Source organism: Cebidichthys violaceus, unplaced genomic scaffold (assembly GCF_023349555.1).
Source record: "Cebidichthys violaceus isolate CVI_PGR_0920_01 unplaced genomic scaffold, fCebVio1.0.p SCAF_8, whole genome shotgun sequence".
Lineage (NCBI taxonomy): Eukaryota > Metazoa > Chordata > Actinopteri > Perciformes > Stichaeidae > Cebidichthys > Cebidichthys violaceus.
Genome location: NW_027176964.1, coordinates 10,113,062 through 10,139,985, shown reverse-complemented (window position 1 = coordinate 10,139,985; position 26,924 = coordinate 10,113,062). Strand labels below are relative to the sequence as shown.

General features: G+C 42.2%; 2 protein-coding genes across 7 annotated transcripts in view; one reads left to right on the top strand and one right to left on the bottom strand.

Moving 5' to 3' along the window:
- Positions 1-1,887, bottom strand: part of greb1l (GREB1 like retinoic acid receptor coactivator) — a 41,365-nt gene extending 39,478 nt beyond the window's left edge. For all 5 annotated transcript variants that reach the window (XM_068737749.1, XM_068737753.1, XM_068737751.1 and 2 more), the window contains exon 1: positions 1,697-1,887. The gene's annotated coding sequence lies outside the window, so the exon portion shown is untranslated. The remainder of the gene's footprint in view (positions 1-1,696) is intronic.
- Positions 1,888-3,624: 1,737 nt separating this feature from the next.
- The window catches only part of rock1 (Rho-associated, coiled-coil containing protein kinase 1), a 30,510-nt gene continuing 7,210 nt past the window's right edge, over positions 3,625-26,924 (top strand). For both annotated transcript variants that reach the window (XM_068737521.1, XM_068737520.1), the window contains exons 1-20: positions 3,625-4,465; positions 14,558-14,639; positions 16,468-16,568; positions 16,717-16,854; positions 16,959-17,134; positions 19,618-19,702; positions 19,845-19,989; positions 20,181-20,319; positions 20,535-20,626; positions 21,473-21,632; positions 21,974-22,049; positions 22,162-22,250; positions 22,611-22,659; positions 22,921-23,056; positions 23,997-24,088; positions 24,190-24,436; positions 24,980-25,086; positions 25,245-25,395; positions 26,057-26,217; positions 26,336-26,520. In XM_068737521.1, the coding sequence (XP_068593622.1) occupies positions 4,373-4,465; positions 14,558-14,639; positions 16,468-16,568; positions 16,717-16,854; positions 16,959-17,134; positions 19,618-19,702; positions 19,845-19,989; positions 20,181-20,319; positions 20,535-20,626; positions 21,473-21,632; positions 21,974-22,049; positions 22,162-22,250; positions 22,611-22,659; positions 22,921-23,056; positions 23,997-24,088; positions 24,190-24,436; positions 24,980-25,086; positions 25,245-25,395; positions 26,057-26,217; positions 26,336-26,520 (2,504 nt within the window). In that variant the 5' untranslated portion in view covers positions 3,625-4,372. The remainder of the gene's footprint in view (positions 4,466-14,557; positions 14,640-16,467; positions 16,569-16,716; positions 16,855-16,958; positions 17,135-19,617; positions 19,703-19,844; positions 19,990-20,180; positions 20,320-20,534; positions 20,627-21,472; positions 21,633-21,973; positions 22,050-22,161; positions 22,251-22,610; positions 22,660-22,920; positions 23,057-23,996; positions 24,089-24,189; positions 24,437-24,979; positions 25,087-25,244; positions 25,396-26,056; positions 26,218-26,335; positions 26,521-26,924) is intronic.

The window sequence follows — 26,924 nt, the reverse complement described above, 5'->3', positions numbered from 1 at the left end:
CAGCAAAACAAATTTGTTTTTTAAAACTATATCCAACTCTCTTGTCAAATTCCCAGAGCCAATGTATCACTCGGGTTTGAGAACTAAAAGGTTAAAAAGCCTCGACCATACAAAGAAAACGCCCATCACCAAACCTCCACAATTGAAGGCCTTTAACAAAGCAACAGGGGAAGGAGATGTCTCCTTCAAGGCTAAAGAGAGAAACCTGTCCGAGCGCAGGAGTGGCGTCACGGGGGCCTTACTTATCTCCTCCCAGATTAACTCCCAATTGTTCCCCTGGAACAAAGGCAGCCAGGGAGGAAACCAGCCCCCCCAAGGGCCAGATGGTCAGCGTTCAGGCCCCCCCCTGTCCCCTCCAGCCCTTCCCCACTCTGACAGGGCTGCGCATGCTCTAGGTGAGACGGGCCACCCAGCGAATTCCTAATCTACACTCCTCGTACAGAGGATGCTTAGTTGGAGAGGACAACCACGGATGTCAGATATGACAAATCTGCAGTCAATGGCAACATTCAGGCTTTTAGATATCTTTGTTATCATCGATGCAAATATTTTAAAGCTCAATAATGTGGATTTCTTTCCACCCGGACCACATTTTGTTCAATTATAAATGCTGCTTTGACAGGAAAAGTGACATTGCAGTTGCTTTATCACTAGTGAGCCTGCCGCATCTGGTAAAATGAACTACTCTAGTCTGAAGGATTGTGTAATGTGCATGTTATTGTCATTAGCTTTAATTACATTTTGCAAGTAAAGTAGGGGGAGGGGAGACGGGAGGAATTTAACCTTTGGGACATGAAACATGGAATGTCAGATTAGATGCAGTCAAGACAGACTGGTTTGCCTGTAATTACAATGACAAACCACCAAAAAACCTGGTTATATGGCTCTATCTAAACTGCTGAAGCCTGTTTCAACATCGAGCCTCAGGCAACTGTGACAGTCTTCAAGAGACAAACGTCTGAATTAGTGGCCTGGTTCCAGGCATGCTTGACATGACTTTGTTAACAACGAACAATCATGAGGACAAGAGTGGCAAAGATGAAATAAGATAATAAAATCTGCATTTTAAAAGGCAGCAGACACTGATCTACAACCCTTTTAATTGCCATATGATAAATTATATGACTGCTGATTCGAAATTAAGTTTCACTGGACTTCTTTTCTGCCACAGGTTTGACAAAAGATAAGTTCCACACTGACACTCATATTACACTGCAAGACACGTTAATTACTACATATAGCCCAATAATTAGGGTATTAAATGTAAATCGGACACATTTTGGGGGCCAAGCACCACTTACAGCCATGACATATAGGCAAATATAATGGAGCAAATAATGAAAAACAGTTAAAAACAAATGATAGGCCCACTGATTCAGTATTCCTGAGCATGTAAACAGACTTTGCTTATGATTTGATTAATTGCCTCTCGTTGTAGGATACTTCAATCACCCCTTTCTACAAAACACCCCGCAGTTTCTTCATCCCTGCAGCTTTAACACTATTAAGAAATTAACTGGTGAAAACAAACTTTAAGCAGCTGTTTCAGCCCAGGGCACGGACCCGACATTACGCAGGCTTCAGCGCGACCATTACCAGCCTGATCCTGTTGCTGATCACTAACGTGCTTTTTCTCGTGGCGTGGGATTTTTTGAAAGCAAGTGTGCGGATACACCGGAAAACCGTGCACGCCTACCTTTATCCACTCCGGAGACGCGTTACACGGCCATGTCCACGTAGAAATCGGGATCTGTGGGTTAAATTTGTTGCGTCCCCGACTTGCACACCACCCCCACACTGTTGCTGCTGCTCCGGGTCGCTCTGCTCACAGCTGATCTGCGCACTGACGAAGCCGCCAAGTGACGTCAGGACATGACTGTACGTAGACCGTTTGGTCCAGTTCAACCGAGGATAAGTTCACTTCAGCTTGTTGTTGGAATGAGAGGATGAAAACACAATTGTCAGACACAAAAAGAACACGTCACAAACTTTACCGGAAGTGGCTAATTAACTGGTTCAAATGAACTAAAAAAGAGTAAGTTTAAAAAAAGGTGCAGGAAGGAGCAGCACGTGACAGAAACGGCCCACCTCACAATGTCATATACAGACAGCAACATGTCTGGATTAAGACATTTAATAAACAAACAAATAAACAGAATAAATAAATCAAACATGCAAACAAAGTAAAAAGGAAAGTATACCTACATAATACATACACATACATACAATAGATATTTTACTAAATTATATTAGTCCACCTATTAACCTCTTAAGATATTTTATTTTCAAACAGCAACAATAGCAGTTTCTATACATGTATGATTTTTTATGAACACTCATAAAGTAACCTTTACAGTATTTATCCGCACTTCTGGTCTCTGAGGTTCAAATATCCTCCTCTGCTGGCAGAAATACAGAACTGATGACAGCATGTTCAGTAAGCGCTTACGTTTCTGAACACAGGTGAGTTTTCACCATAAAGGTTGTACAACACCGCCCTCTGCTGGGTGACATGCAGAATACACACACACACACACACACACACACACACACACACACACACACACACACACACACACACACGCACACACACACGCACACACAGAGGATAACTGCTGAAAAGAAAAATAAGAGTAAAAGAGAACAAACAGACAGACAGACAAACAGTTAGATAGACAGATTCACAAACAATCCTTTTTCATATCATAGTCAAATAAGCAACTGCCACTGTTCAGGGAGCAACTAACAGCAGGTCCCAGAAGTATTTCCTGTTTGTCCGTTTTTTCACTCAGAGAACTAACTGTATGCGACAAACAAATGCCAAATTGAGGGAAGACAACGACAATAATATACATCTCTGTGATCTTAATATTTACTTTTAAATCCTTGCAGTATAAGCCAGATAAGATGATTAGACTATGGTGAGTGACCATTATACAAAAATATCCTTTACGATAGACCTTGATGGACATCACTGGGGATCAAGTGAGTTATGAAGACCTTATTGGAGCTGGTACCCCCAAACCTTAAACATGTTGTCACTAACAATCCCAATATTTCATCTGGTATGGCTCTCTGGCTTTGGCATTTTATCTATGGCTCACAACAACAGCAAGAGCACAGGTACTCCACACAAATGTTTTTTATAATATTTAATTATATTTAATTATGATTCAGAAACATGGAGCATATGTGGACAATTAGAATGGAATCTAATGGAACAGAATGGGTTATTTAAATATGACTCAGAACCAAGGGTATCTGTAACCCTTATAAATGCTTTTCATCACTGAATATATTGCAATAAAATGTAATACATATGTGATTATGGTCCATAACCAAGAGCATCTATAACCCATGTGGATAATTGCAGTCACCGAATAGAATAATATAGAAAAGTATAAAATACAATTGATCATTTGTACTTAACAATACATATTAACTATATTATATTTTTTCATCCCTCTGATGTTAGCTGTGGTAGTATATGTGGTAACTGGTCACATTTACAGTGAACAGCAACATGTTGCCACCATCAGTCTGTTGTGAACTCTTTTTGAATGCGCCTCGGCAGGGCGCATGCGCAGTACTTGACATTTTGAAGTTGCTTTCTCCGGGGTGTTTGAACAGGAAGGCGGACATGTTGGTCAGGCTGTGGGAGAAAATCGGGCATCGTCTGCTGGTTTTTTTTCTTTCCGAAAACTAACACACATTTTAAAGTTGATGGGGAAGCCTTCGACCTGGGAGATAGAGCACCGTGGACGGGAAACAGTCGACAGTCAGTGACAATACGCACGGGATGCAGCGGAAGGACCGCCGTTAGACGTCGTAACGACACCGTGTTTAAACTCATCGACATTTGGAAGAAGCAGAAGTTTTTTTTCCCACCACTTCTACTTTTGAGCTGTCAGAATCTATTGTCGTTTTTTTGTGCAAGGGCCTGGGGCACAGATATGGGAACGGGCCTGGACTAACCTTCCCACAAACAAAAACGGTTAACTTTTAATTGCCTTTTTGTTCGGATGCACCAACGTTTTTAAGCCCTTATCCTCAGTGGCATCCTGCGGAGGCTGACTAATCTGTCGCCGCATTTATCTTTTGCCACTAGAAGTTGTCTGCCACTCATTACTGAGGGGGGAAAAAAACCTCTTTCGACTCGTGAGAATGTGGCTTTTGTACATTCAACGCAACCTTAAACGTTTCATCGTCTGTGAAAGCTCGAGGAGAACGATGCATTTTCTTTAAAGTGCGGCGTAAAGTTCACGCGAAGAAAAGGAACATTTTGGCTAGCTAGCTACGGGCTGGCTGCTAAAGCTAGCTAGCTAGCCAGTGAGCTTGTTTTTGTTCACGACTCGATCGTTTAACAGCAAACATGTCTGCTGGAGAAAGTATGGCGGCTCGATTTGAAAAAATCGATGCCATGTTGAAGGACCCACAGTCAGAAGTAAACACGGATTGTCTTCTGGTAAGTTTGTAACTCGCTAGCTAGCTCGGCTAGGTCAGCTAGCGAGTCAACCGTTCGGGGTCAGTCTACTCCTTGGAGCAGAACTCTTTCTTCCGAGACCAACAAGTCGTCTCGATTGTCACTGACGGAATGTGTCGATATAAACTCAGACAGGCCAGTATGCCTTGCACACTTAATCATGATCCAACACCTGTGTGTGATAACTTATACATATAAATATTAAGCATTTGCAAAAAGAAAACAATGAACAAACTCTGGTATCCTACAGTCATAACATTGCAGCCCCAAAAACAATGAATCTGTAATTACTAGCAGTGGGATTGGTGTTTTCAACACCGATGTATATTAATTAACACTTATTCACAAAGCTAGCTTTAATAACTAATTAAACAACAATGGTAACTGAACCAGACTGACAGGTGGCAGCCGTGTTCCTGGTTTCCACAATGCAGACACACTTTGTCAGATTACTCGTGGTCAGGCCAGTTAAAACAGATTATGCTAATAGATCTGATCATCTGTATTGATATCCTTGCCACCCACTATAGTGTGATACTGCTTTATGATGCCACTAGTGTACTTCTTTGTTTTTAGATCACAGGGAAGTTGGTGGTTAGGTGTGCTGTTATGTCTAGATGTACTTATCTCAGCTTCATTTGAAGTGATAGGCTGTCTTGCAAGCCTGTCTTAACCTGCAGGCCCCCCACAGCTGCATCGGTACACCTGCCGGCTGCTTCACGTCTATGGGCGACAACTCCTGATGTGACTTTCCAGCCTTGAGGAAAGAAGGCGGCTGCTGCCACGTGCTAAAACCCTGAAGCAACACCATCATAGTTTTTTTTTGTTTTTTTTTTATAAATTACATGCAGCAAATAGGAAGTGTTTGTTGATATCAGGATCCTTTCAGCTTGGGTGACAGTGGCACTGAGTGTTTTCACAAGGATTGGGCTCTTAGTGACTCATGAGAGTAGTCACACTCGGATGTTGGGTTTGATGAACCCTCTACGTTTTCTGTTTGCAGGTATGCTAGAGTTCACAGCTCAGATTAACAAGGAATGACTGGTAGTTTAAAGTCTGCCTACATGCGGTAGTTTCATTGTAACTCCTTCAGGTGTTGTTCACAGCAGGTCAATCTCTTTGATTAATGATTCCTGTATCTTGATTGTATGACATGGAATGTAGTAGCAGCTCGTAGGCTGACTTACCAAGCAAAGGAACATTGGTGAAGCGGTCTGTTTTGGGAAGGGGGCTTGTCCTAAAACCCCACCCCCCCCCACACGCACACACAACTTGAAGTGTTTGTGTATAGGCTGCTGTAGGTCGCTGTCTTTTGAAAAAGAAAGCTTGCTTACTCTCTGTGACCTCCCATCCTGTTGCAGAACGAGGCAATTAAACTCACCTGAAAGTGCACACGCGCTACATTTTTAATGGCTAAAAGCTATGGGGACTGCTCCTGCTGGTAGCCACACACACAAGGGTGTTGTTTCTCCCCCCCCCCCTTTCTGCAATCTGGCCTGATCAATGAATGGAGGCCTTTTGCTGAGGCTCCCTCTGCCACCGTGCAACTCCACCCACAGCTTAATAAAATTCCGTACTAATCAAATAACCTCTTGTCTTTGACTGGCCCGGAGTTCCCTGTGTGTCCCAAAGCCATTCTGCACGTCTGGAAGAGAGAGTGGAGACCGGGCAGGCAGCTCTGAGGTAGCTGGGTGTGGGCTCCTCTCTCTACCCATAAACCAAAATTATGTGGACTGAAGACTCATGTTTCTTGAAGGCCGTGAATCAGGACGTTTAACTCATAAAGCAGCCGACATGCTTGGCTATGAGTAATAGGTTCCATCAGAATGCACAATGCGAGCCTTTTACTGGCTGCGTTTTTCTGTACCTGAGTCTGAAGTATAGCACTGTCGGACCTAAACATTTTTCCAATAGAGGCCTGGTCTGTGTTGTATGATGGTGACACTTGGCCTGCACCATACCACTCAGCTCTGGGCTGGCCTATTGAGCACAGTATTCAAGCCATGTCGCCCTTATCTTCACCCTTTAAATAAATCCTGCTTGGAGAGAGGAGTGCCTTATCTGGATGGGCCGCCCCCTCCCCAATGATTGTGCTCTGGGCCGGCCAATCTGAGCAGACAGAATTCCTGACATTGTGATGTGAAAGCTCACTGGCATTAAGGGTCTGAGCATTGTCCATGTGTGTGTTCTTCTTTCATCAAATCATTTCATCATCATTTTGTCTGGATTGAACATGCTCACTTTAGTTTGAGTCTCTGAAGGTTAGCATTGAGGAAACGTGTTTGCCAATTATTTAAAATATGGAATATAAATTGCTTTTTCACTTTGTCCCTCAGTGGTAGACTGTAATTATTTGGCATATTAGAATGGTTGGGTTTATCTGTTGGAACTTGTTTTGCAAGGGCTTTGCCTGCTTTTAAGATGAAAAGTATAAAGACGTTTGTCTTTGTTCCTACTTTTGCACTTGGGCTGCATTTTGATCCCTCTTTCATCTGCTATTTGGACTCTAAATCTGTAATAAGAGTAATTACAGGAAACTGCACGGCTAGTAAACCAGATTTGAAGCCAGTGGTTTGACGATGTGAATGTATGCATGTACATGTTGGGGTGGATGCTCTTATTTTGAAGTGATTTAGAATATCAGTTGAATAAGATGAAGGAGATAAATCAACGACAGTGAAGTGGTACCGTTTATGTGGTGGTAGGCTGCTATGATACACAATGAGCTTTGTGTTAATTCATTCATGCTTTTAAATTTAGATCTATTAAAATGCTTTATTAAATGAATGATATAATGAACGCGTTAAAATCACATTTGTAGGTCAACGCCTGCCGGCATTTGCCACCCAAATTAGATTTCGTCCCACAACAATGTCTGTCGACTAACTGATGGAGATGCTCATCACTAAATAATGGTCCTGTGTGGCAAATAAGCTATGGAATAGAAATGGCTAGTGTGAAGCTTTTACTTGTTTACGTTAAGTTTGTTTTTAATTCTTTCACCTTCCAATTATTGTTCTCTTGCAACAGTAATAAGCATGTGGCATGTTTTTTTTTTTTTTTTTAAACATTTCCAGCCAAATTCTGCCCAATTCTCAAATTCAGACATTCAAAGAAAACCTTTTCATAAAGCAAAACCAGCGTCTCCAGATGCTGACCATAAATAACTTTTGTACAGGCAGAGGGACAGTTTTCAGTCACAGCTGCCTAAATCTGAGTCATGAGAATGATTTGTGGAATAATTTTACCGGCGTTCCTCCTGAATTGCCTTACATAGTCGATCTGCTATGGCCCAACTTGAGTAACAGCCAGGAGGAGTACAGTCAATCTTTGTCATGCCTGCCCGTGTCCCAGTAACCTTTGCCTCCTAATGGACAAACCTCACCTGTTAGGTGTTGTCAGCACTAATAATGAAGCTACAGTCTGTTTGGTTCTTGACTTAGAGATACATCTGCACAGAGTTGACAGAGGGAATACTTTTGTTTCGTTTCATGTAAATCATATAAAACAAAATATTCAATCTAATTTTCAGTAATTTATTCATTTGGAGCGATGCATGAGCTCACTCACTATCAGTCTTTGAAGGCCCATACTGGTGGTTATGTGTAAGCCTGTCAATATGCATACACCCTTCTTATACTTACCAGTAGTTGTGTCCATTTGATGAAGCATGCTATTAGATTCTATATGCTATTAGAGGTTGATTTACGCTCCAGGCGGCCATTGTTTTCCGGTTAGTTCAGTCACCTGCTTCTGCTTTGTTTTGCCATCGTTCTACATATTCATACAAAACAAAGAGTGTGCATATAATTGTGATATTGTCCAGCTTTGTTATTGTCCGGTGGTAATGCAGCTCCCAGGAGACATTGATGGAGTCATGGCTGTCACACTGATGAACAGTTAAGAGTGGCAGAACTTTTATGGCGGTGCTATGCCAACCTCAAGCATGCTATTTTCATAAATAACATATAGAAACATTTTAATGATGAATTAAATAATTTTCTTGAGTTGAAAAACATGTATTTGTGGTAATGTTTATTGTTCCATTCCTATTGTCAGAAAGGTTCAGGGCTGTCGGTTGTAAACTGCTCTCAGCTATTCAGCTATGGGAACAACAATTGGCGGAGCTATTTGTAGCTCAACTGACTGATTATGTGCAGGAATGCATACTAAAATGATCCAGTCTTTTAATAATGGAACGCTCTCTCCTTTTGAGTCACCCATTGAACTTTACAGCCTCCTGCTTTTCTTTCATCTCCTTTCTTAAGGGCTTCCAGCACCCAGTTAGTTTGTCCCACTTACAACAAACTCTGTGACCCCCCCCCCCCCCCCCGCCCGGTGAAGATGGGTCGGAATAGACCGAGTCAACGTTTAATAAGACGGTTATTTGTTGGGGCGAGGTCAGAAATCCTGGGCCGAGCAGGCGGGGACAGCAGAGTTTTTGCTTGAGAGTCCCGAGCTCAGTCGGTGAAACACGTGAGTGGGCTCCACTGTTGGAATAACTCAATTATATTTTGACATGAAAGCGTTTGTGACAGTGATTCTCGCTCACTGGGACCTCATAAGGAAATGGAATGCCCCTGTTTTGCCACCCCTGGGTTCACTGTCACTGCCATTTATCCAGTGGAGCTGTTAGATATGCAGTCTTTCTAGGTAAATGGGATTTTCTGTCAGTAGATATTATTGTACAGCAGGGGTGTGCAGAAGGAGTTTGGACCAAGAACTAAATCTCTCAGTGATACCAAGTTTTATACATATATTTCCGTGTACCTGAAAGTTAGCAGCGAGGAAGCGATGTGGTGTTTCACTCTTTGAGTGTTTTCATTGGTTTGTATGATCACATTGGTGTTTATTTATGTGGGCTCGGCCCACGATGGAACTTCCTTTTTATTTGCGTGGCGAACTGAATGGCTGTCTGAACAATTGCTCACATGTGGAAAGCATATTGTCTTAAAGAGGTGGCAGAAAAGGAAGTGAGGAGCAGGGCTCGACTTAGGCCAGTCCACATGCCTTGTGCTGGCATGCAGAAAGGGATGATGTGGCTGAGTCTCCCATGGAAATTTTAACTCAGACTTTAATGTCTGGAAAAGAGCTTGTGTGTGTGTGTCTCTCCCCTAAAGCTTAAAGAAATAATTGCCATATGTAATGTCAACCACCGGCTTGTGCGTTTTTATATAATTACCACATTTCATTAATAAGGTGATGAGATGGTTTTTTTATATTATTATTTAGTAATCCCAGGGATGTGTCGCCCTCTGGCTGAAGCAGCATCAGCAGAAATCGGATAACATGGAGTCCTGTAAGCTCCTGTTTGGATTCCCAGCAATATATATTTATTTATATATATATATATATATATATATATATATATATATATATATATATATATATATATATATAATTTTTTTTCTCCAAGACTGCCACATAATAAAGCATAGCCTGTGGACTGCTACCACCCAATGCTTTTTGCACTTGAGTGACTTTTATGCATGGATTTGCTCTGTTTCTAATGGGGTAGATTGTAAGAGAATTTTGTATGTTCATAAATATTCTCACTAACTTTTGTTATTGTTGTAAGCTCTTTCCTGGTTATTCAGGGCTGTCCCTTCAGTGAAAGAAGAGATCTTAGAGGTCCACATACATTAAATATTTACACACCTTACATATCTCTATCTGCACTACCACAGCATTTTCTTTTCCATTTTGCGCTGCACATTTTTATCATTGATGGCCTTTTTTTTTTGTTGTTAGCCTGGAAAGCAGACAGAAACGCCTTGGAAATTTCAGCTGCAATAAGTGCGGTAGATGTGCTCGTCTACGAACAGTTTAATCGCTGGAAATTACTCTGAATTACTAGCTAAGAAAAGAGCTTTGTCAGTGATCCTGGGCCGCCAGCCTCATATTTGTTAGCGTAGCCTGGAGCTGATTTTGTGTCTGTGCTACTCGCTGCTCCATCTGGCCCAATGTGGGCGAGTGGTCTACAAGCTAAAGCCAGATAGCAGCAGCAGCAGATGATGTTTGGTTACTGCCCCTCACACAAACCACTCAGGTGTGTGTGTGTGTGTGTGTGTGTGTGTGTGTGTGTGTGTGTGTGTGTGTGTGTGTGTGTGTGTTATTTTTAAACACTTGCTTGCGGAAGCGTAGTCAGCACTTGTTAGCGCTACTCACCACTGTTAGCTGCTAGTCACTGACTCAGAAATCTTTGCGTTGAGAGCCGTGTGCATGCAGGTATTCACGACTGTATGGGTTGTTGCTGCTGCAATAAAACACAGTTGACTGGATCTAATAGCATAATTTGTTTTATCCGGGCCTAAACACAAATAATCTGACAAAGTGTGCCTGCACACAGGAACACGGCTGTCACTTGTCGGTCTAGTGCCGTTAACATTGCTTTTTAATTGGCTGTTGAAGCTAGTTTGTCAAGTAACATGACTGTAGTGGGCCAATCACACGTCACATTGAACCAAAGAATGCGTGTGGTGATTGGTTGGTCGACTGCAGGTGTGCAGAAGTTTTGATACTGCTTGGCACCGGTTTATTCTGGAGTACCAACACCCAGTTCTATAGCTGGTGCAGACAGTTGTTACACACTCTTACCTCTTCAGATTGCTTATTTGTTGTACAGTTTGTTCCTTAAATCCGCTTTGTTCTAATTTGCAATTATAATCATATTTCTTTTTAGTCCACAGTGTTTCGCTGTCTAAACTAAACTAAACCAGGTTATTTTTGTCCCTCTGGTGTTGCGGTAGAAGACTCTTCATGGCTCTCTTCCGATTTTTCTTTGTTTTTTCCTTCATTTGTTCTACCATTGGACTAGCCAGCCCCACATGCACCAGCCCTCCACTCCCTCCTCCTTTCCGTCATAGTGTTAGGCTCTAGTGCTGATTGAAATTAAGGCTCACTGTGTGACTCTGTGCTTGGGATGGCTTTTTTTTTCCTCCCTTCCTTCACTTTTTGTTGAGAACTTGTTTGGCCACATACCTAAAATAGCTCTCTGACGTGTACAGTCCTGTTGAGGAATGTTACTGTGGCTGTCCAGAGTTCTCTGCGGCAGGAAGTTATGCAAACGTGCATTGCTGAGCATGGAGCCTTGTGATTAGGGTCCTGAAGGACTCACTTCTTCAGCTTTTTTTTTTTTTTCCCAGTGTAGGCTGGTTGAATACTGTATGGCGAACAAGGCCCCCTTTTCTCCCAGCCTATGGCCTGGTTTGTGTAAATAATCCCACCAGAAAGTTGACTTTTAAGTTGTTTTTTTCCCTGAGAAGATTGATGGCTCTCACCTCAGCCATGTGTGTTGATCACAACCTACCCTCTTATTAATTTCCCACATTCTGTCCACGTTGCTTTTGTTCTTCCCACCAGCCATTCTTCGCCTCCCATTTCTCCTTTTCCCCTCCCATCTGCCTTTTTTCCCTGTTTCCACCCATCCCACAGGGCTCTTGCTTGTTTTATGTGTCATTGATGGGTGGTGGTGGTGGGGGGGTGCGACATGGCCCTGACCTCCACTGCTGAGCAGAAGCAGCAGAGTTACTTAAGAGGATTCCTCGGCTCGTCTGAGCTGCTGATTCACCATGTGTCATCATTGTTTTGCTCAGAGACTCAAAAAAGATATCCACTGAATGTTTAACCAAACATCATTCACAATACAGAAATGACAAGATTCTTGGTATGAAAGCGGGTTCGGAGAATGATGTAGTTTATGTCAACAAGTGGACTTTTTTTTTTTTTTTTATGGGCAGATCAGCTGGAATATTAATATTTTAATCTCTAGGCTAGGTGACCCATGGCAAGATGTCAGAAGAGGCTCATTTTCAACATCTGGTTCGCACCCGCTAGAGGGAATACATAACAGCATGTTGTGCTAAAGTGCCTGTCTTCTTTCAGCCATTGTGGATTATGGAAGATTAGATTAAATCCAGCCAGTGGCATTTGTGCTCCTATCCAGCCAGAGACAATCTACCCTGTCCTTTGTGTTTGTAGCGCTTGGAATTTCAATATTGTAGCTGTGACATCACCATTTGAAAAGGGTATTTATATGTATTGTCTTTTTCCACTCTTATTTATCAACACCATCCTGTTAATCTGGTTTTTACAACCAGCAGGGACAATGCTGCTCAAGCTGTCAGGAGAGTGTTTGTAACGAGGGTCGCTGGGTGCAGCACAGTGTTGTGAAGTCACCCAGTTTACCTCACTGTTCAGGTATTGTTAGGCACCACCCTGCTGCCCCAGTCATTCAAACATACTTAGCTTCTTCAGTTGCTTTTTTTAGAAGCTTTTGTTAGCAGGGTGGGAAATTCTTTTGGTCATCCAGCAATATAAATCTATCAGGTACTCATTTTTTTACACCAGCCATTTCTTATGTAAATGCAATAGGTGTGTTAACGTGGAGTGTATCCTGTTAGTGAGGCGTGTCCCAGTTTTGATCCAATTCGTTTGATCATATTAATACATGACAACATATGGTAATTCTATTTATTTATTTTTTACTCCAATAATACTTTGCTTCGCGGTAACTACTGCTGCTTCCGGCTAACTTCTTAAAGCTGGTGCACATTTAAATCATGACGGGAAAAGAAGTAATTTTCTCTAAATGAGAAACGTGTTCTTCAGTCTACCTTGTGTAGTCAAATAAGGATAAAAGCGTCGTGGCTGCTAGCGATGGAGACGCAAAAGGAATGGGCACGGTGCCAGTGTTTAAAGCTGCTCTTAAAAGAGCTGAAGCCGCGTTAACGGTCAATAAAATTCAATAAATAGCATCAGTATTAATTTATATTCCTGTAATGGATATACAAATGGCAATTAGATGACAATCTGCATGTGAAATACAAGAAAAATAATAACTTGGTTGTAATAATCGGCTTCTTATAGTGATCAATTTTCACTTTTTAGAGGTTTCTACTCTACTAGTGCCCCATTTATTGATTATTGCATGCTATTTGTGCAGGCGCCATTGGGAGGCAATGGGAGATGAGAGCGACCGGAAATATGAATTAAACAAATGCTTTTAATCGATCCTACTTCACCTTCCTGACCGTGGTTACAGGGGAGACCCATTCGCAGCCTCTTTCATAACAAGAAAGACAAAACTCAGTTTCCTCGTTGCACCAGAAATGAGACTCTTTTGCTGCGGCCATTGTTTGTAATTCTGTTACGTCACTTTGTTGAAGCCGCGCCTGCGCAGGAAGTGGTCGGGATAAGGTGTAGCTACACATGCAGCAGCTGCTGTCGCCAGCATTCCAGCTAGCAGAGTCGGCTTTATCTAGGTTTCTAAAATCGGGATGTGATGATTACTCAAACACAAAGATGGGAGACTTCAAAAACCTCATGTCTATATTAATGCACAAATTGTAGTAAAGCTGTGAAATATTCATTTTCGCTATGCCCATGTTTTGCTTACTGGCTTCAAGGCTTTCCTTCAGTATGGCTCATAAAAGCATATCTGGTCAGCAGCTGACTGCAGCCCCCAGACATAATAACCTTTCTCCGAATGCATATGCTCTCATGAGCAGATGTACGCTGTCGAGGGCCTGACTATCGATAACATTAACACCACACTTGTTTTCTTAGTTCTTCTGGCGGTTGGCTTTGTTACAGTAAGTGATGCTGCGGCCTCTTACAGGAACACTAAGGAGTGCTTGCGATATCCGCTCGGCCCATTCGGAACGTTTGTTTGAAACGGCAGAGTTCTTTTCTTAATTCCTCACATGCTTATAAAGAAGCACGTCATGGATTTCAAAGATTTTCTGTCGGCTGTACGACAATCATTTTGTGAATTTAAATTGCCACGGTCTATGGCAGGGGACATGCTTTAAGGCACCATTTAATAAACTTTAATAAGCTCTGAGATCTATTATTAATCAGAAACAGTGAATGTTTACAGTAGCAAGAAGCTGAAAACCCCCGCGACATTATTAATGTAATCCGGGCATGGCGCCCAGTCGCCCACTCATAGCTTTATGCTGATTCTTCAGAGACCAACAGCCTGACGGGACACAGTTTGCTCTTTACATGTTGTGTAGCGTAGACGCTGTAGCTTTGTCTGCCTGCTTGCTAACCCTTCTCCTCTGCCCGCAGGACGGCTTGGACGCGCTGGTGTACGACCTCGACTTCCCTGCCCTGAGGAAAAACAAGAGCATTGACAACTTCTTGAGTAGATGTAAGTAGCTCACGTCATGCTTTTTTTTGTCCTCCTATCATTGATCTCTGTGTCTTTCACTTGAACCACTTTGTGTTTGCAGACCCCGTTACATACGGGTACAGGCCTAGGCTCAGAGAAGAAGGCTGTTTTTGGGTCACCGTCTCTATGTAGGCTTGGACACAATAGGTGTCTACTGCTTAGTGTCCCCAACAAAGGGGCTTTCATAAATGGCTGGTGACCCACATGATGCCGATGGTGATGGCTTCTCTTTTTCCCAGTGCCCTCAGACTGGGGAACCTCATAACTGAAATACCTACCAAAGGACGACAGTGAGGCTGAATCTATCTCTCCTTGGCAGATCTAGTATAACTGGCCAATTCTTTGCATTCACATATCAAGGAAACCAAGGAAATCATAATACAGCGTTTGTCCCAGAAGTTGTTCTTGTAAAGCCAGCAATGTCTGATGTGGGGGAGCTAGAGCATCAGTGTTATATCTTGGGGATATACTGTATGTCTTTAATTTCCTGAATTACATATAGGCAAACATATCATTTCACCAAAACACCTACAACCAAACTAAACAACAAATCCCTCCCACTCGCAACTTGTAACGCAGCCTTTTCTCCCTCCCTTTGTGGCCTGTTTTGTAGCCTTCACTTTTTATTTTCCTTGGTTTCTCAAGAATTACTCCCCAGTAAATACAGTTTGCACTGAAATCTATTGAGATACATACTCATGTGTAGTATTGATCGGGTGGTGACGGCTTTCATGGGGAAATGATTTCTGCTCTTCCTGCCTTCCGGAGGACATGGCTGAGAGGTTTAGTCATGTCCGTGTAGTGACTTCTCTTTCAATCTTTAAAAATAAAAGTCAGTGTTTCACATTTTTATGATCAACTCAACCTACTGTAAACCCCTGGGCTAAATCTGCCATTAGGCCTGAATTACTCTTGGTACAGTACTTGTGCATACAGCGGCAGCGTGTTGGAAGTGCATTGACGGATGTGGACTAATAGACTAGCTGTCATGTGAGACACTGGTCCTCAGTAGCATGCATTGCCTGAAGGGCTCTTCCCTCTGAGTTCTCTCCTCCATGCATTGTGCTCTGCTCTTGATCACATCAGCTGATTGCTCTATTGTATACATGCATGGCCCTCCACCCCCACACACATGCAAATACACACTGTGTCTGTGTAACAGCAACGACAAATTCTATTTGTACCATTTCCAAACATGTTTTTGGTCCTCTGGGATGTTTCATGATCCCAGGAACTTATGTTGACAATAGAAATGACTCGCTCTTAAATGTTCTTATTCTAATAACTCGGGCTTTGCTTTTATATTTTTAGATCAATTGAGTTATGACCCATGTGAATTGAAAATTGTCCCCCCCTAGTTCAACTATGACCAAATTTGGCTGAGCATTGAACACAGTGTCCCCTGAGGGAGCCTGCATTGTTACATCAGGGAGAGGCCGACTCTCCGTAAGCAACAAACTCTCCCTGAGCAGCAGCTCTCAGCTGTGCAGAGGCGCTGTCAGCGCTTTCTGATCTGTCTGCAAACAGGCTGGATGTTCATATGAATGTCAGTCTCTGCTATATGTAAACAGCACATAACATTTAAGTGATGTCAGGAAGTAAAACAAAAAAAACATGTTTTCACAACATGCAACCCCTGGAAAATGTATTTTAGTAACAGAAAACCCTTCGTCTGCGAGCTCTCTCAGGCACCTCATATTGTATTAACTTGAAGGATAAGACTCCTAAAAGTCAGTGCAACAACTTAAGCTTCTATAACTTCTATTTTCTATTAACATCAGTCTCTACTTGTTTTTGTTTTTTCCAGACAAGGAAACCATTAGTAAAATCCGTGATCTACGCATGAAAGCGGTGGACTATGAAGTGGTTAAAGTTATTGGGAGGGGAGCGTTTGGAGAGGTTCAATTGGTAAGAATGCTATTTTGTGACGTCGATAAACAAGTATTCTAGTCAGTGTTTTGTTTTCTATTGGTTCAGAAATAATAATAACCGTTGTTTGTGAGAATTACTTGAATGTGCCTAACTTGATTGTCAACACTTCATCTTTTTTATAAAGGTAAGACACAAAGCCACGTGCAAGGTATACGCCATGAAGCTGCTGAGCAAGTTTGAGATGATCAAGAGGTCGGACTCTGCTTTCTTCTGGGAGGAGAGGGACATCATGGCTTTTGCCAACAGCTCATGGGTGGTGCAGGTACGATGTGGTAGATGTGCGAGTCTGAAAAGAGATTTCTTTACTCGGACTGGTATTTTTTCTTTTTCTTTTACAAATAATTTCTTCTCTTTTCTATTCTGCAGCTCTTTTTTGCATTCCAAGATGACCGCTACCTCTACATGGTGATGGAATACATGCCGGGCGGCGACTTGGTGAACTTGATGAGCAACTATGACGTCCCAGAGAAGTGGGCCCGCTTTTACACAGCCGAAGTGGTGCTGGCTTTGGACGGGATCCACTCCATGGGCTTCATTCACAGGTAACCTTCTCCACGTCTCCTTTGTGTTTGTTGGGTTTTGTTTTTAGTCAAAACATTGAGATTTGATTCATTTCTAATGGAAAATGCTATTTCTGACATACAGTTGTGGTCAAAAGTTTACATACACTTGTAAAGAACATAATGTCATGGCTCTCTTGAGTTTCCAGTTATTTCTACAACTCTGATTTTTCTCTGATAGAGTGATTGGAACAGATACTTCTTTGTCACAAAAAACATTCATGAAGTTTGGTTCTTTCATGACTTTATTATGGGTTAACAGAAAAAGTGACAAAATCTGCTGGGTCAAAAATATACATACAGCAACATGAATTAGCAATTTTGGTGACTTAGAAAGTTGTGTCAATGAAATGAGCTTCATAGCATGGCCTCTTAACTTCTTGTGAGTGATTATGAGTGACTACAGCTGGTGACTTCTCTGAGGCCATTTAAATAGGGCTCATTGGATACAAACGCCCACAAACGCTACAATGGGAAAGTCAAAGGAGCTCAGCATGGATCTGAAAAAGCGAATCATTGACTTGAACAAGTCAGGAAAGTCACTTGGAGCCATTTCAAAGCGGCTGCAGATCCCAAGAGCAACAGTGCAAACAATTATATGTAAGTATAAAGTGCATGGCACTGTTTTGTCACTGCCACGATCAGGAAGAAAACGCAAGCTATCACCTGCTGCTGAGAGAAAATTGGTCAGGAGGGTGAAGAGTCAACCGAGAACCACCAAAAAGCAGATCTGCCAAGAATTAGAAGCTGCTGGAACACAGGTGTCAGTGTCCACAGTCAAGCGTGTTTTGCATCTCCATGGACTGAGAGGCTGCCGTGCAAGAAGGAAGCCCTTGCTCCAAAAGCGGCACCTTAAGGCTCGACTGAAGTTTGCTGCTGATCACATGGACAAAGATAAGACCTTCTGGAGGAAAGTTCTGTGGTCAGACGAAACAAAAATCGAGCTGTTTGGCCACGATGCCCAGCAATATGTTTGGAGGAGAAAAGGTGAGGCCTTTAACCCCAAGAACACCATGCCTACCGTCAAGCACGGTGGTGGTAGTATTATGCTGTGGGGCTAAATGGGATAATGAAGAAGGAGGATTACCTTCAAATTCTTCAAGATAACCTAAAATCATCAGCCCGAAGGTTGGGTCTTGGGCGCAGTTGGGTGTTCCAACAGGACAATGACCCCAAACGCACATCAAAAGTGGTAATGGAATGGCTAAATCAGGCTAGAATTAGGGTTTTAGAATGGCCTTCCCAAAGTCCTGACTTAAATCCCATTGAGAACATGTGGACAATGCTGAAGAAACAAGTCCATGTCAGAAAGCCATCAAATTTAACTGAACTGCACCAATTCTGTAAAGAGGAGTGGTCAAAGATTCAACGAGAAGCTTGCCAGAAGCTTGTGGATGGCTACCAAAAGCACCTAATTGAAGTGAAAATGGCCAAGGGACATGTAACCAAATATTAGCACTGCTGTATGTATATTTTTGACCCAGCAGATTTGATCGCTTTTTCTGTTAACCCATAATAAAGTCATGAAAGAACCAAACTTCATGAATGTTTTTTGTGACAAAGAAGTATCTGTTCCAATCACTCTATCAGAGAAAAATCAGAGTTGTAGAAATAACTGGAAACTCAAGAGAGCCATGACATTATGTTCTTTACAAGTGTATGTAAACTTTTGACCACAACTGTATGTGAGCCCGTTAAGGTTTCATAGTCTCTTTGGAATGGCCTCTGAAACCTCTTCCAAAGGGAGGGTGTAAAACCATTCATCTTTTATGGATCTTGACAACTGAGATATGCAGTAGGCTCTAGAAGGCGTGGTAGCGACCTATGATCTAAGGGGGGCTTTTTAATAAGCAGGAAGTACAGGGTCACGGTACTGTTTTTAGCATAAATGCTAGTTCCTTGCTAGTGTTCTTCTAACTGTAGCTGTCATTACTGCTTTTTTGCTCATCCAACATTACAGTGTTATATATCGTGTGTTTTTTTCCCAGTTTATTATTTAGTGTATCAACCTGTATCTCAAAACTGTTAAAAGGTTCTAAAATGAGTTGCATTTGCTGTCACTGTCTCATTTCTGCCCTGGATAACGGCACATTTTTATGATCTAATAATTTCTGCCGTGACAATTTTTTAAACTATCATAAAATGCTCACTGATATTATTCTACACACTAAGCTCTGTGCACAGCTGCGATGGCTGACAATTCACACCATCACGGTTGCATTAAATAGCTCTCTGTTGTAGTGAACGGAATTTTCAAGTAAACGTATCCTCCGCTCTCTTGGGTCTACTTTCATGCCTCATTACAGCTGACCCGTCACTGCAGAACACTGCAGCACATTCAGACACTTCTCAATTGAAGAGCTTTATTTCCCTCAAGCAGCTCTAACTTCTAACTGCTTGAGTTTTATGTTTTGTTTTGGGGTGTTGTACATGTGTTTGATGTTGCGGTATTTTTGCCTTCTCAGGGACGTGAAGCCCGATAACATGCTGCTGGACAAAGCAGGCCATTTAAAACTGGCAGACTTCGGGACCTGCATGAAAATGAACAAGGTGTCACATTTAATTTCTGTCACCATAATAATAACATTTACAATGTATGTGGTGATAACATTTAAGCATGTGATTATAAGTGGTTATACTGATAATTCATTTATTTTCTGATGAACTTTTTAAAAATGTCTCTCCTCTTCAGGACGGTATGGTACGATGTGACACAGCAGTGGGAACTCCAGACTACATTTCGCCTGAGGTACTGAAATCCCAAGGAGGAGATGGCTATTACGGCAGAGAGTGTGACTGGTGGTCAGTGGGAGTGTTCCTGTACGAGATGCTAGTTGGTGAGTCTTTGATAAGATATTTTCCGTCAGTGTTCGTGTTATTATGTCGTAAATCTTATCAAGGTTTAAGGTCAAGAACAACAAAAGCCCTGAATCGTTTCTACCTTTCCCTCCATTGTAAAGGATGTTCATGCTCAGTTTGAATGTTTATGTGGACATAACAGTAACTCATGGCTCTTGTTTGTGCTCAGGCGACACTCCCTTCTACGCGGACTCCCTGGTGGGGACCTACAGCAAAATTATGAACCACAAGAATGCCCTGACTTTCCCCGACGATAGCGACATCTCCAATGACGCCAAGAATCTCATCTGTGCTTTCCTGACTGACAGGTTAGATAGCGACACACTGAGCACTGGAAGTGGGTTCTTATCATTACTCTCCCCCTCCGTGTTTGGACTTTGACAGGAGAAAGAATCTTGATTGACGTGTACATAATAACGTAGAAGATGTGGCTCTTTGCATAGAGATATTTAAGAACTGCTTCTGCCGCACATAACTGCCGACATGATCAAGAATCAAACTTGTTCTTCCTGACCCCCTACAGGGAAGTCCGCCTTGGCCGTAATGGCGTAGATGAGATCAAGAGGCATCCTTTCTTCAAGAATGACCAGTGGACGTGGGAGAACATCAGAGACAGTAAGAACACTTTCACCGTTAACATTACGGATTACTTTCACACCTCCCGTTTCATTTGGCATTCCGCTCCCTGTTCCTTTGATCGTGTAGCCAGCGATCATGTTTTCCATTTGACCTACTACACAGACATTTGCAGGAAATTCTTGTAGATGAGCCATTCATTCAGTATCCTCTCAGAGACTAAATGTGATTCCTGTGCTCAGAGGAATAATTGGCAGCACAGCCTTTTTTGAGGCCAACGACGGGGGAAGCAGTCCATCGCAAATGTTAATGCACCAGGATTGACACTGGAGCAGAGAGAGATTAGAAATGGAGGGCTAAATCCAGGAGCTATAGTCAGTTCTTTAGTGGCTTTATATTTAATACTTTACTAGGCTGCAGTCAGCACTTTAGTGTTGGCCTACTCTGTCGTTCCACTGCCTGACCAGCTCTGCTAACTGGCTGGTTTCCCGTGTTTAAGACACGGGTTTCAAAAGAGAAACTCTGCAGAGATAAGCTGAGCATGTGTTTATGTGTCTTTTATCTATCTGGAAGGTAATCTACTTCAAAATACAGTTATTGCAGATTAAAAATAAAATATAAAAGATCTATTGAAAAGGCAGAAGAGACAAATGGATCAAAGTCACAGAATATGTTTTACATGACTTTCAAAACCTAATATCAGCATATAAATTACAGTACATTAGCATGTGTAATTAATGATAAATAATAATAATTTTGGTGCTTAACAGATCTTGACTTCAGGAGTCTCTTCTGTAACCTGTGTTTTTATATATATTATATGTAATAAACTGGTGGCCCTGTTTATCTCTTTACGAATCTTCCATCTTCTCGTGCCTTGTGTAGCGGCTGCCCCAGTAGTGCCTGAGCTGAGCAGTGACGTGGACACCAGTAACTTCGATGACATCGAGGAGGATCGGGGGGAGGAGGAGACCTTCCCCATACCAAAGGCCTTTGTGGGCAACCAGCTCCCCTTCGTCGGCTTCACTTACTACAGCAGTCAGCAGTGAGTCTGCCAATCATGTTCATAATCAATGTGCAGGATTGTTGGTTCGATTTTCTTAGACCAAAGGAATCATTTTTAAAATGGGTGACTTGTGACTTCAGGAGCAATAAACCTTTTTCATGGTAGAAATCAGTTTGTCATAGTAAACATTGTTTGAATACCTTATGTTGGAGCAAATGTCAGATATATTAACTCTCCGGCTTGCCTGTAAATACTCCTGTAGTTAAGAACATTGCTTATTTGTTCTGTGAAGAAGCAGTGGTAGTGTTTTAGTTTTCAGGAGAGGTTTTAGTATAACTGTTGTGAATATATTTCAGTAATTAAATGTGTTCTGTTTCCAGCCTTAAGCGCAGCTCCAGTGCTGCCATGAAGGCCAGTGACAAACGTAGCAGCTCCACAAAGGAAGACAAGAGTCATGTGAGTTGAAGACTTTTGGAGATCTGCCAATTTATTAAATTTCCCTTAATGCAGGTATCTGCAATATCTGTCTAACTATGAAGATCTAAGATTGTTTTAATGTGTGTTTTAGCTGGAGAACCTGCAGAAAAGGATTTACCAGCTGGAGGAGCAGCTCCACAGTGAGATGCAGCTGAAGGATGAGTTGGAGCAGAAATGCAGGTATTGAAACAATAATTTTATTCATCACAAGAAGGAAGCTGCTTACAAAGCACAGAGCAGATGCAAATTCTTTGGTCTCGTAGACAGACAACCAAACAGACAACAGCATCACAGAGGGAGGTTTAGTGAGAAGACACACACATTTACTTCTAAGTAAAGTAATTGTATTGTTTCTAGTTAAATTTTGGTATTTGCAAATGCAAATTGTGCCATAGATAGGTTATCGTGTCACGATGCCGAATTATTCTTTTCCCCCTGGTTGCATGTGTATTCTTACATGTTTAGTAAACCAGACCTTTGTACACAGCTTTTTATTTAAGAGATATTCAATGTAGTTATGTATTTTTCCGTTCTCCCCAGAACGTCAAACACCAAGATCGACAAGATCATAAAGGAACTGGATGAAGAGGTTAAATGCTGACTTTTTTTCATTTCTCTCAACATTCTTTTTATGGACAAATTATACTTTTTTTTCTGATATTTGCTTCTTTAATTGCAATTATCTCCATAAAAGTAAACTGCATCTACAGCTTTTGTTTTGGCAATGCATCTAAAAAGTGTGATGATGGAATGAAACAATGAAGTTGAATGTATTTTACTGTTGCGGGGTTAGATTACGAGTTGGTTTCTTCCTGCCACATCACAGCTGCTCTGTTGTTCCCTTCCACAGGCAAACCTGAGGAAGAGTGCGGAGGGCAGCATGTCTCTGCTGGAGAAGGACAAGATCATGCTGCAGCACAGATTCACGGAGTACCAAAGAAAAGCTGACCAGGACGCAGAGAAGAGGCGCAATTTGGAGAATGAGGGTAAAGATAATGAGGTGCTGCTGATGTATGATTCAGAACACTGTGCAATTATTGTAGAGTGAAGCACGGAAGCAGTCGGTATTTAAGTTTTGTTTCATGTTGATGCCCTCTGCTCTCTGGATCACTTGATCTGGTCAAGACGTTTGCCCACAAATGGAATTAGCTGGTATCCTGGTGTGACCTTCATCCTGCTCACCGACCAGCTACAGATCTAGTTAACTGTTAAACCGTGCTCATGTTCGTCTGCCTCTCCCATTGATTTGCAACAGAAGACAGCACTAAGTGGATTACCAAGCAATAAACTGTTAGAGTTGGTATAGCGTGACTTTGTTTGGAGTTTAAATAGGAGCTTATGGTGCATTCATGTGCTCCTCGGATGGTCCCTTTTACCGATTCCGACTTCGGTGTGTTCGTGAGTTAAATTGTAAACCGTGTGGAAACAGCATTGGAAGGTTTTTTTTGTATTTTATCGCTGATGTCCAAGTATGCTGAGACTGTTTAAAGCGTTATATTAGTGATTCTGTCCCCGACTTGTTGCTGCAGCAAAACATTTCCTAAAACCACAAAAATATTACTTTACCTGACTTGTTATCCGTCTTAATGCTAATAAATAACTTTCTAACTAATCTAGGTTACTCTTCGTGGACAGCAACTAATGGTTACAACCTAATCCCATAATACAAATTATATGTAAGCAAAGAATTGACAGGCAACATTTGAATAAATAATAAGTTTCTTACTGTCAACCCAACATTACATTTCGTCCGCCATGTTTATGCGTAATTGACGTTTATTCAGCACGTCGTGTCATTTTGCAGACTTTCTGATTTGTTCTGAATTAAGGGTACTAGTTTTTCTGATTATTTCAACAGAACACAAATGCAGCATTTAATGAAGCCCTGTTTATTCATTTTCAATCTGTTTTTTGTTTTTTTCCTAGTGTCGACTTTAAAGGAGCAGCTTGAAGACATGAGGAAGATCAGCCAGAACTCTCAGGCCTCAAATGACAAGATCGTCCAGCTGCAGAATCAGGTATACAGTAGACACACGCACACACACACGCACAGTCTGGACTAGTGGAGGACAATGCATTGAACTTAATTTTCCTCCCGCTCGTCTGTTTTGATTGATAGATGGAAGAGGCCAACGACCTCCTGCGTGCAGAGTCGGACACCGCAGCAAGACTGAGGAAGAGCCACACGGAGATGGCCAAGTCCATGAGCCAATTGGAGAGCTTGAACCGCGAGCTGCAGGAGAGGAGCCGCGCAGCGGACGGGGAGAAGGCCCAGCTGGAGAAGGAGCTCCTGCTCCTTCAGAGCTCCCTGGACTCGGAGAGGAGGAACTACAGCCTGGGCTCTGAGGAGATCAGGGAGCTGCAAGGTGATCCACCGACACACAGATGATGACACCGACATATGCAAACGCAGCTCTAAAATCCATAACGATCCATGAATCTTGTTTGAAACTTCCTTTTAAAGACAAAGACAGGGGTGTTTAAAGTAGCTAAGTTTAAAGAAGAGTGCAGAATTTGAATATATTAAACCAGCTCAGTGTGGTTCCAAATAACTCTTTTAATCTTACTCTCATTCAGACATTTGAGACAGCTGCAGAAATTCCCATAATAGAAGCCGTCACCCACTCTCCCACTGATGTGAGAGACATGCCCAAGTGCTGACAACGCCTACAGCAGTCAAATCAGTCTCTGATTTATCTGCCGGCTGGTTATCTTTTAATGAGAAGTGTCTGAAGGTCATAGAATTAGTGGGGCAGGAGTCACTTTCAGAACAGTAAAAAACAAGTATTAGGTGTTTTTTGTGGTGAAAGTTCTTGACATTGAAATATATGAATAAAAAGGTTTTTGCAATGAAAAAGGCCAGCTTCATATCATAAGCACCATGAAAGTGACGATGTGTCTGTTCTCAGCGAGGATGGCAAGCCTGCAAGAGGACAACAAAAGCTTGAAGCACAGCCTCTCCAAAGTGGAATCGGAGCGCAAACAGGCTCAGGAGAGGAGCAATAACCTGGAGAAGGTATACACAAGAAGTACAAATAGTTATGTCTGTCCAAATATGTATGTGCTTCCACCCTGTCGAATTTCAGGAATTGCTGTTATTTAGTGTATTTCTACCAAGATGATGGGACAGCTCGTCTTCATGTCATCCTGTTGTCGTTACCCCTCCCCCCACAGGAAAAGAACAACCTGGAGATAGACCTGAACTACAAACTGAAGACGTTGCAGCAGCGTCTGGAGCAGGAACAGACTGAGCACAGGGTGACGCGGGCACAGCTCACTGACAAATATGAGTCCATCGAAGAAGCCAAGTCAGCTGCCATGAATGGTATGCCAGTCCTCTGTCAGAGCATGTCCTGCTCCGCTGTTTTTCCCTCTCTGCCTTATTTTTCTCCAATCCTACTTTAGCTTCTGTATCTACTTACTTTCTTTCTGACCTCATGTTCCTCTCCCTGTTTCATTTTTCTTGTCTACCGTCTGATCAGACTTACCTGCAGGGGATGTTTGGGTGGGAGGAATTCAAGGAGTGTAAGCGGGCAGCATGTCAGGACAGCGCCTCATTGCATATTAAGACTCTAAGGGAGCTTTTTCAATAGAATGATGATCTGTCCAAATGATTTCTTGCCTTTTTGCCTTGAACATGCTGGAAAAGGCTAATTTCTTTCAGGATGGTTCTCCTGCTATTATTGTCAATAATACTGATCATCATTTAAATTTCAGTTTTTCATCTTGATTTTATTGGCCCCATGCACAAACGCATTGTATTTCCAGCTTCAAATACAGAGGGAAATTTACAGAACTGAACAGCTACAGCTCAGTGTATGACTTTAGTAATAGAAAATAAAAATAAAAATGGAGAAAAAAGGCTCATTAGCGACTGATAATCAGATTTTGCATTGATCCTGTTCCATCACATTTGTTCTTGTTGATGGAGTTGGATGCTCGTTGAACAAGGACTTGACCATTTTTCTGTTGCTGTCCTACTACAGCTGTCCAGTCGAAGATGTCTGAGGAGAACGGTGCGAGGATGCGAGCGGAGAGCCGGGTCGTGGAGGTTGAGAAGCAGTGCTCAATGTTAGAGTTTGATCTCAAGCAGTCTGTGCAGAAGATGGAGCAGCTGATGAAGCAAAAAGAAAGGCTGGAAGATGAGGTAAGTAAACCCCCCCTCACTCTGGCAGTCCGTTCTTTTTAAAATACCTTTTTGTACAGCATTTTTTGTGCCTTGTATCAGTAATATAACTCGCCTCCCTTTTGCCGTCCTTCCCCAGGTGAAGAGTCTGCAGATACAGGGAGATCAGGAGTCAAGCAAGCGTATCCAGTCTCAGAACGACCTGAAGAGCCGCATGCAGGAGGTGGACCGTCTCAGGTGTTCAGAGAAGCAGCTTAAACAGGAGATCAACACGGTGCTAGAGAGTAAACGCTCGCTGGAGTTCCAGCTGGCACAGCTAACCAAGTGAGTGGCTTTTCTGCACTTTTTTTTTTTTCATGGACTGCTGCATGTTGTCCAACCACTAATCACATTTCATTGGATATTTGTCTGCATGCAATGTGTATAAAATAAAATCAATAACAAATATTATAAATAAAATTAATACTTGCATTATCTCTCCTAGAAAACACAATTTAAAGTTGCTTACACGACTGTGCCAGTTAATATTCCTCGGAAATGAACTGGCCACAGCTCCAGCCAGGAGCTCTTAATTTTCTGTTTCTGCTGCGCTGGCCTGTAATGCTCTTTGGAAGTCAAGGCGTAAATTGCCCTACAATTGCCTGCTATTTTCAAAATAGTGCTATTATTCCAGCTTAGGGGGTGACCACGCCAAAGCTGTTCTGCAGCAGTGTTTACATCAAAGGATT